Source organism: Antedon mediterranea, chromosome 3 (assembly GCF_964355755.1).
Source record: "Antedon mediterranea chromosome 3, ecAntMedi1.1, whole genome shotgun sequence".
In the NCBI taxonomy this organism is placed as follows: domain Eukaryota; kingdom Metazoa; phylum Echinodermata; class Crinoidea; order Comatulida; family Antedonidae; genus Antedon; species Antedon mediterranea.
In genome coordinates, this window is record NC_092672.1 from 3898259 (window position 1) to 3909332 (window position 11074).

Genomic DNA, 11074 nt, shown 5'->3' on the forward strand with positions numbered 1-11074 from the left:
AATGTTTTGATTTGCGGTTGGATATAAAGTCTACTAGTTACAACATGTAAACAAAAACAAAGGGGGATTCTCAAAACATCATGCTTGATTGAATTTGGATTACAGTACTCTAATATCGGACAGTCCTTTACCAGTTACAAACTCTAGCTAGGGCGCGCTAGCTTAGGCCTAGGCTAAGGGCCTCAATATATATATAACAAATTTTTATAAAAGGTAATTATCAAAGTTTCGATTGCGATAAATGCAACATAACAATTTAAATAAATATCGGACATAACAGTTTCCAGGCTTGGAGGAATTGATTTTTAATATTATATAAATAGGCCTAGGTTAGGCCTCTAGTTATTAGGCCTATTAATTTAGTATTTAATAAATAATGTTAATATTATTTCTTATTTCAGAACAAACCTTAACCATGAATAAATAAATATATTACAATAAAAGATGGCAGAATTTGGTGCTCATTTAACGGGGAGTGTACAAACAGCTCGGCCGACATATTTTGAGGTGATAGCACAGGAAGGGTTGATGATTGCATTGCGACCTGCTATGCAATACACATGTAAGGTGTGTAAACAATACCTCAATCATTCAGGCCATTTCATTTAATTTAAACCTAAAGGATGGATTCATTGCATACCCTGGATCGTATTGCATACCCTCGATTTTATTGCATTCCCTGGATCCTATTGCACACCCCTGGATCCTATTGCACACCCCTGGATCCTATTGCACACCCCTGGATCCTATTGCACACCCCTGGATCCTATTGCACACCCCTGGATCATATTGCATACCCTGGAAAAAAAATTGCACATCCCTGGATTGTATTACCCTAGATCGCATATTGCACACCCTGGTTCTTATTGCATAACCTAGATCTTATTGCACATCCCTGGATTGCATTGCATACCCTTGATTTTATTGCATACCCTAAATACTATTGCACACCCCTGGATCGAGTATTGCCCAACCTGGATCATGTATTGCACACCATGGATTGTATTGCTCACCCTGGATCATATTGCACACCCTGGATCTTATTTCACACCCTACTACTATTTTGACACACGAGACAATTTATTTTACAGATTTTAGCAGAGAGAAATCCAGAACATCTTGGTTGGTTGTTTCGTTATGCTGATGAACTTTATACAATACTAGATAGCTTACTACAACATCATTTTCTATTAACAACAGGTAGTTATCATTCTGTTTGTGGTGATGCATTTAGGGGAAGATCACCAAAGTATGATGTACCATTATATTATTATTCCATCCTATTGTTTTGCTTCAACTGATTAAAAAAAAGTTTATAAACTATATATTTTTTAGCTGCATCGTTTTCTGAAAACTTCTATGGCTTAAAAAGGGTTGTGATTGATGGGAAAGGACGAGAAGACAAGACATTATCATTACCATGGAAACAACATCTGCTTTCAATGTTTTGCTTAGTAAGTAGAGAATGTATCTATATATAAATTATGGTTAATTCTGACATAGGCGAGCACAATGCAAAAACTTCTCTACAAATCTCCGCCTTGGATACCTACCTTATCTATCCGAGATGTACCGCGAAACGTAGATTTGATAACATTAGTGTGCACGCCGACGCTATTGTTCCATATTTATATCTTAGGAAGATATTATAAAGAGTTTTTTAACAACATTTATGATTTCAACATTGGATTTTCCTCTCAATTTCAATTCTTCCCGGTCAAAGTAATTTCCGGGTTTAAGATAAGTTCACCTTAGTTTCAAATATTTTCTCTCTTTTATACACAAGGGAGCAGTTAGAATAATAGATTTGACCCTAAAGGTGACTGGTGACTGGAAACAGGCACTTTCCATCAATCAATAAAGTGTCCCTTTGGAAGACGAAAAAAAAATTGGCCATTAATCATAGCCATTTCAGTTTTTTGTTTATTTTAAAACATACCACACGTGTGTGAAGGTACAGTAGTTAAATAATAGGAATTATACTGCAAATTAATAAAGATCAAATTAAATATACGCCATAAAGAATCAGAATATATTGTGGGGAATAGTATTATAAAATTACATAGGGAGATTTGATAAGACATTTTTCGAGTGAAATCCCGATAGCTGAGTTTTATTGAGTAAGCTTGCAGGAATAACTGTAGGCTATCTTCCTGTGTCCCGTTAGGACCGAGATGTCTGCCCATGTTGCAAGCCGTAATGTCTTCTTTCTTGGGCCCACTCTGTCACGGCAGTTAGTTTCAAAAGATGATTAAATTAAATAATGTATTAATAATTATTAGGATGGTATTCATTTGAATAAACGCCTCTCCAATAAAACATCACTTTGAATAATAACCCCCCCCCCCCACAACCCAACTATCTAATAAACGTCCATCCACATATTTATAATAACACAATTATACTATTTGTAGTAGAATTCACCGCACTGTTATCTGCAATTTACCAAGCATTTGTTATTCTTTTTTACCACTTTTCATATCTATGAGAGGATTTCATTTGATTATAAATGTTACCATATTATTAGAACTAAAAAATTTAACATATATCCCTCGAATAAGCACCTCCCTCAAATGACCTCCGCCTCCCCAAAGGGCCCTACCAAACAATAAAAACTATACTTTAAAATGTTATTAATCATCTAAAACACTGTGAAACAAAGTAGTTTAGTTTTACGAATGTCAAGCATTTTCAATAATGGTAACCGACAGAAAATGTATAAGGAGAACATTATCATTTCGAGAACCATCGTCTACACTTCCTAGAGGGGGAGCGAGCGAAGCGAGCTCACCCTCTAGTATTATTAATTTTAAACATTCTTTCTGCAGTATTCATTGTTGGTAGTAATTTTAGAACTACTAACCAATAGGAATCTTTCTTGCAGGTGGTGATGCCGTACATAAAAATAAAAATGGAGAAACTATTCCATACATTCAAAGAGGAAGATATTGATGGGTATTTGACATCGACCTCTGACCCTTTGACTAGATTGAAGAAGACCTTTCTGTTTGTGTATCCACTTGTCCACATGAGCTGGGAGGTAAACAGATATTTTGTAGTTAATTGTTTGTGAGTTACAGGTGTAAGGCAGGTGGACAAATCTTATTTAAATGTTTCACAGAAATTGATGGTTTATCTATGTTTTGACAGGGTTCTGCATTAGCCTATCAAATGGCCTACCTATTCAAAAAATCTGATTGTCATTCACCATTTGTTCATCTTTCAGGTAAGTACAATAGGTTTTAAGCTCTGTCTTCACTAGCTTGACAAAAAATGTTTGATGTGCTCAAATATGGTAGTGATATGATGTCGTCATATATGGGCATATCACATTTATTGTCTCATAAAGTTTGAAAGTGTGGACAGAGCTTTACAGGTTTCAACCTTTACACTTTTTAACAACTGCAAGCTATGTCATTTTTAAAAACTTAGTTATAACCATGGTACTAGGATTGAACCCTGGACCTTGGGAATGAAAGCTACAGCTCCAGCCGTGGAGTGAAATCTTTCATTCAAGATTTATTTTTATTTAAATTAAAGGAGTTAAACTCAGCAACTTAACAAGAGCTGATATGCTGAACTTGATGACGAAAAATGAAACAGAGACACAAGAAACAACCAGGTTCATATATACAAGTCTTATTTTTTATTTTTTAAATGCAGACTATTTAATTGTTAATACAGTACAGTACTAACATTTTTTTACGACTTTAGTGGGATGAATTGGTTGCTAGAGTACAGTAAGAAATTCCTTGCAGTATCAGCACACGGAATATCCCAGGGACTTTCCGTGGCTGTGTTCTTTCTACAATTCCTGGAATGGTGGTATGCTAGTGAAAATCAAGAATCTAGAATTGCTGTAACATCTTTACCTACGCCACCACCACCATCACTCAGTGTAAGTGACGTCATTCTATAGGGGCCTAGGAGATGGTAGGGACCTAGGAGGGACCTAGGAGATGGTAGGGACCTAGGAGGGACCTAGGAGATGGTAGGGACCTAGGAGGGACCTAGGAGATGGTAGGGACCTAGGAGTTGGTAGGGGGCTAGGAGATGGTAGGGGCCTAGGAGATGGTAGGCGCTTATGGGATTGGTAGGAACCTAGGAGATGGTAGGGACCTAGTTGATAGTAGGGGCCTAGGAGATGGTAGGGACCAAGTGTATATTTTTGTTTGTCTTTTAGAAGGGGAAAATTCTTGCTTATCTATCTTACAGGTTGAACATGACAATGGGAAATTTAAAAGCAATATTTGCCCAATCTGCAACAGGCCTTTAACAAATGACACTGCTATCTCAACTTCAGGGTAAATAATATTGAGTACAATTGTTTGTCAAAACAAACCCAAATGACGAATTTGAATTAGATGTATAAATGAAAAACACATTTAATCATGTCTATATTTCTATATTATGGTGAATGATGAATAATAATATATACAGTACAAAATATATTTTTTCCATTTTTTTTTATAGATATGTATTCTGTTATCCTTGTATCTATGGTTACGTCAAGAAGCACCAATGTTGCCCAGTGACCAAATATCCAACACTTCATCAACACCTTATAAAGTTGTACCTACCTGACTGACGAAAAACAAAAAGAAGTGAGAAACAATGAACCTGCTCAACTATTTTGACTGAAATTTATAAAAAAATTGTGATTATGGTATATCTTATTAATATTATTTATCAATCATGTGTTCAAGTTTGTTAAACTGGATATTAAAATATAGAAAAAAATTAATAAATAAAAATGTTGTGACCAATACGAAGAATTAAAATAGTTTATATAAAAATAACAGCAATCAAATAACACATAATGTTTTGCATTAGGCCTACAGTATGTACGTTCTCAAGCAAAGTAATTTCACAAACGCATAACGTATGTTGAAACGGACAAGGCATCACAAATTAACAACGTACCACATAGGAACAACGTAATTAATTTCACACACAAACGATCATCAACAACGTACGTTCACAAACGAACAAAACGTACGTTCACAAACGGACAACGTGATATATACAGTGACAAACAACGTACGTTAACGTTCACAAACGGACAACGTGATATACACAGTGACAAACAACGTACGTTAACGTTCACAAACGGACAACGTGATATACACAGTGACAAACAACGTACGTTAAACGTTCACAAACGGACAACGTGATATACACAGTGACAAACAACGTACGTTAAACGTTCACAAACGGACAACGTGATATACACAGTGACAAACAACGTACGTTAAACGTTCACAAACGGACAACGTGATATACACAGTGACAAACAACGTACGTTAAACGTTCACAAACGGACAACGTGATATACACAGTGACATACAACGTACGTTAAACGTTCACAAACGGACAACGTGATATACACAGTGACAAACAACGTACGTTAAACGTTCACAAATGGCGGACAACGTGATATACACAGTGACATACAACGTACGTTAAACGTTCACAAACGGACAACGTGATATACACAGTGACAAACAACGTACGTTAAACGTTCACAAATGGCGGACAACGTGATATACACAGTGACATACAACGTACGTTAAACGTTCACAAACGGACAACGTGATATGCACAGTGACAAACAACGTACGTTAAACGTTCAGAAATGGCGGACAACGTGATATACACAATGACATACAACGTACGTTAAACGTTCACAAACGGACAAGTGACAAACAACGTACGTTAACGTTCACAAATGGCGGACAACGTGATATACACAGTGACATACAACGTACGTTAAACGTTCACAAACCGACAAGTGACAAACAACGTAGGCCTACGTTAAACGTTCACAAACGGACAAGTGACAAACAACGTACGTTAACGTTCACAAACGGACAACGTGATTTACACAGTGACAAAACAACGTACGTTAAATGTTCACAAACGGACAACGTGATGTAGGCCTACACAATGACAAACAACGTACGTTAAACGAATAACATGTTCTCCTCACCAAACGAACAACGTACCGTTGAAACGGTCACAAAAGGTACAGTACGTTCTCTCACCAAACAACGTACGTTGAAACGTTCACAAACGGACAAAACAAATACGTTACGTTGTATCCGAAATGTACAATACAATACCGTTATAAACGTTCACACAAACGGCTGACAAGTAACACAATGAACAGCATACAGTAAAAACAATGAACAACGTACGTTTATCACAAACGTTTATCAAAATCGGAGCCCAATGGAAAATATTTCTCTTTTTAGGATTAATTAAATGGGTTTCTCCTTTGTTTTGTTTTTTTTCCCTGATGTTTTATCATTTTGACTGTTATTTATGTATCGACCTCTTTTATAAAATATAATGATATGGAATCGAAATAAAAACAAACAAACATATTACTGTATAAATGAAAAGTGAAAAGATGAATTTCTCGAGAGTGTAGGAATCGGGATATGGAGATGATCCGATGAGAAAAATTTGGGCCATTGCCAACACAGCGTTGCTAACGCGTGCCTTATTTTGAACGTAGCGCCTCAATAAACACGAACAATGTGGCCTAGCTAGCAGTACAATTGAGTGTTAAACAAAGCAAGATTGTTGTTAAAATTTCGAAGCGGGATTCTCGATATTTGTGTGTTGTTGTCCTCAGATTTGGAATACATCGTCTTTCCTAAATATAATTTTTTTTTTTCACATGGAGGATCAAAATCTGAGTCCGTCGTCGGCGGAGATCGAGCCTCATCTAGGCCTAGCCAGATGGTAGGACAATCAACGACAGCACACGGTGTAGGTAATCTACGGGGGAAAGCTTTTATACGATGAGGGGGAGGAGACGAGAGAAAGTAGGGATGACGACAGTTATGATGAGTGAGAGAGTTGACACTTGAAACCTCAGAGCCTAAGCTAGGATCACTTTTTATTTCTTATATTAAATCCGTCAGTGTTAATTATCTCGGTAAAATAAAGGCATCAACAAGATGATTCCCGCCCCGAACCGAAGTATTCTTGGGTACAACAACAAAAAGTGGGCGGGGGGGGGGGGGGGGTGGTATGAAAGACCGAACGTAAGTAAATTAATTATTTCAAATAATAAGTCCGTTATATAACATATACATATATAATATGTAGACATCTCTTGATATATAATTTAATGTCAACATGTTGTTATTTACAGTAAGAAGACGAAACAGGGAACCATGGATGAATTTGGCTTAGCAGTCTTTGGGTTGCCAGTGGCTGCATTTGGTGTCCGCGTTGTCAAAGACTACTTGGATAGTAGCAGTCGCTATCTTGAGAAACCAGAAGATCCGTCAACCAGTGGAACTGTCGTGGATTTAAAAAACAGCGGAACATCTGTTGATTTGACCGGTGATGGGAATGATGTTGATGCACATAGCTCTATAATTGTGTTTTCCGCCGCGACGACGCCGACTATAAATGGAACAATCCTCAACGGTACGGCGAGCGGAACAGCCGCCGGTTTATTGACGGTTGCCCGCGAACCAGTCCTCACCGCATTAACAACTTGTGGAAATACGTCAGTCGATGTCGGTAGTTTTACCGTCGATGAGCCGACCCGTGAGCCGACGACTGGTGGTGGAAGTAACGTCTCTATAACCGGTGGAACGGCCGCCAATGAGCTGATGGCTAATACATTCAAACCCACACGTAGCGGAGCGAACGTCGATGAGCTGAGGGCCTGTGCAAGTGCAAGTACCGTCGTCGACACTCTGCAGGTAACGGCCAGCAGCAACACTACCATCGATGAGCTACACACAGCCATAGATGAATCTGTCATAGATTATACAGGCAAACTTGATAGTGGCAGCTTCGACGACGAAGACATTCCTGTTGACAGCATTTGCGACAACGTTCACGACTCGTCACAGATGACATCACATTATGAGAATATGACATCAAATGATGAACATGAAAATGAGTGCGCTAAGTTTCTGATTAAAAACATTGACACATCGTGTTCTTATGAAAGTGAGAATAAACTGTTGAACTATTTCAATAAAAGAATTGAACAAAATGATTCTGTCAGAATTTTAGATTTGGCGCCAAACGACAATACAGGCGTTTTGTCGTCTGAAAAACTAATCGGCGCGGAATCCGTTTCTTTGGTGGAAGAAAGGACAATAGCAAGCCCTCATGACGTTTTATACGAGTCGGAAAGTGACGTAGATTCAGCGAACGACGCGTCGGACAAACACCCAACATCGTCGGATATATTCTTTTCGATAATTAATTGCACAAGTCACTATGCTGGAATGAAATCGGAAGCAGCAACACTCACCGATGGTTCATCATCAAGCATAGCTAGGCACGGGGATCCACGTGAAACAAGTGTATCTACACATGGTAACCCACGTGCAACCAATTACGAACCCGGGGAAAGCAATGACAAAGAAGTATGCCCAGAAAACAAAACCGATTTCATTAATAAAACACCACAAGCTAGCGATTTAACACCGATAAATTCAATAGAAGCTTACACACAGACATCCGATAGCTTATATTGTTTGCATAATAATAATAACGAATGTCCTCGAAATAAGGTCATTTCAGGTAATTCATTAAAAACGCACAGGCTTGGCCAATGGCGACATAAGAGCTCACATGGTCAAGGCTGTACCCGGAACAACGGCAATGAGAATATCCAGTCAGCTTCTAAACTTCAAAATGGACAGTTATGTGTAAAACAAGCACAGCTCAAAGGAAATTCACTTATTATACACAGTTCCGGCGGTAAAAACAGACTAGTGAAACTTGCAGCCAAACCGGCCAAGTCAAATAATACTCGGTTGTCAGCGTGGAAACCAATACATGAAACTGTGTCACCGACTCTTGATTTTGATAGTTTTGAATCAAATCTACGACCAATAAAAACAATCGAAAGGCGACCACAGCTTGCTGAATATTGTAACGAAAACGGAACAGTAAGTATTGCTACTTCTTCAAACACATCTGAAACTGTAGGCCGAGTTCAAGTCTCCAGTGAAACGTTCCAACAAAGTCTCGAAGAAAACCAGCGTACTACTACTGAATCCGACAGCTCAGATATTATGAAGGTAATAACAGATTCCTCAACACAAGTCGATCTACCAGAAACGCCAAAGTCGCCGACACGTCAATACACTGTCGAATGTCCAGTAATCGAGCCGACTTCACCAACAGGAAAACGATGCATGAGGAAGATGTCGTTGGAGATCTCGTTTGTGGATTCTCCTACTCCACTAACTCCAACGTCACCAGATGGAAAGGATAGCACGGACCGTAGACGTCAGAGCTGGCCGGAGTATAGATCGACTGAAGCAGAGTAAGTCTAGTATGGTATGAGGTTTATATATATATAAATATAATTACCTACATGGTAGGCACGATTATATGCTCTAATTTAAAGAGAATTTAGAAAACCTTTTTTGGACACCCCCCTATTCAGGGACACCCCTATTCAGGAACTCTCTCGTGAAACAAACAAAAGGAAATATGTATTTTTATTATTATTATTCAGGAGAGACACATCTCTATTTATTATGTGGACACTTATTTGAGTCTCGAACATGTCTCGAGGGGTGTTACTGTATCAGAAACATGTTTCAAACAAACAAATTGAATAGTTCCCAACATACGTTTACTACCCAATTTAATAGTTTCATGGTCTTTTATTCATCACAACACAACATCCATCGGTTTTTGTAAGGTCAACCAAAAAATAATAAATTGATAGTAAGGACAAACGTTAAGGCCGCACAACCCTGCAAAATAATTACAGTATTATCTTAATAATTGTATAACTAATACAGCCTATTAGGACAAAACTGCAAAGTATTTATTAAAATAATAATATTACAGTATTTTAATAACTGCATAATTACTAATTATTACACAGGTATAAACTTAGGCCGTCCAATGAAGCAAACATCAGCACAATAAACAACAACACTGTCGGGAGTCAAACTACAACAAAAGAATGTCGTCGTAAAGAAACGGCGCCGCTACCGCCGCCGCATCCACCGGGACGATTTATGTACCAATTCGCCGTCCCGCGTGCGTATGTACGTACCGTCATTGGCAAACAGGTACGTGTGTGCATGGAATATTCAAACAATATTAATTGATAACAACGTATGTTATGTTTTTTAAGTGTGAATAATCGTTTTGTGTTTATGTGGCTTAAACGGATTCAGTTTGTCCTCACCTTGTCGTTCGAGTAAAGAATACGGATATATAACAGTGTAGTTTATTATCAGTTAATCTACGCACTATTAATTGCATGATTACATTTCGTAGGCCCGAGTAATTCGTCGATTACGACTGAGAACTGGTGCAACGATATCGGTCAACTATCCTCGTGGCTTTGATGGGTGTACGTGCACGATCGAAGGTATACCACATTTTTAAAATTATATGCATACCGAATTGACTATCATCTTTTTCCGGTTACATCATTTCATAGAGGAACAATATTAAATATTGATATACTAGTATAGGGGGGATTTACGATATAACCCCGCTGGATTTTCTTTTGTAACACACAATGCATTCACATTGGAAGTTCAAGGGAACCGCAAAGCAATGTGGAAAGTGTGTTTTGAATTATAATCATTATAAAATAATATATGTATCTTTTTACTATAGGCACGTACAGTCAGGTTCTAGGTGCTGTGCTGATATTAAGACAGAATTTCCCGTTACTTGATTGGAGTCAAGACGAACCGGAACAGACGTGATTCATGCTTTTAAAGTTTAAATTGACGTTAAGGATTTAAGACAGAATTTCCCATTACTTGATTGGAGTCAGGACAAGTCGGAACAGACGTAATTTAAATTGACGTTAAGGATTTCCAGGGATGAGGGTGACGGGGTTAAAGTACAGTAATTTAATAATGGTTACACACAGTTTTAGACGCAACGTAGCAGACTAAATGGTCCACCGTCATCAAACCTACACCCTAATTTTGTCCTGAGGAACCAGCTCTTTGTAAATAAGACTTTGTAAATATGTTAACAATATGAATGATGTAAATAAATTGGTAATTTATTACAATAAATTGTTGTTTATTTTATTAGTCTGTTA

General features: G+C 37.8%; 2 protein-coding genes across 2 annotated transcripts; both read left to right on the top strand.

The window, feature by feature from the left end:
* Positions 1–125: 125 nt before the first annotated feature.
* On the top strand, positions 126–4757 carry LOC140043385 (peroxisome assembly protein 12-like). The gene is made up of 10 exons (XM_072087887.1): positions 126–213; positions 402–567; positions 1092–1200; positions 1336–1454; positions 2885–3040; positions 3151–3226; positions 3541–3622; positions 3715–3898; positions 4216–4304; positions 4474–4757. The coding sequence occupies exons 2-10, from the start codon at positions 445–447 to the stop codon at positions 4586–4588; spliced, it is 1053 nt and encodes a 350-aa protein (XP_071943988.1). The 5' UTR covers positions 126–213; positions 402–444; the 3' UTR covers positions 4589–4757.
* Positions 4758–6764: 2007 nt separating this feature from the next.
* On the top strand, positions 6765–11037 carry LOC140043386 (uncharacterized). Its single transcript, XM_072087888.1, has 5 exons — positions 6765–6777; positions 7166–9313; positions 9887–10076; positions 10288–10381; positions 10636–11037. Exons 2-5 carry the CDS (start codon positions 7188–7190, stop codon positions 10725–10727), a joined length of 2502 nt encoding a protein of 833 aa, XP_071943989.1. The 5' UTR covers positions 6765–6777; positions 7166–7187; the 3' UTR covers positions 10728–11037.
* The last annotated feature ends 37 nt before the right edge of the window (positions 11038–11074 follow it).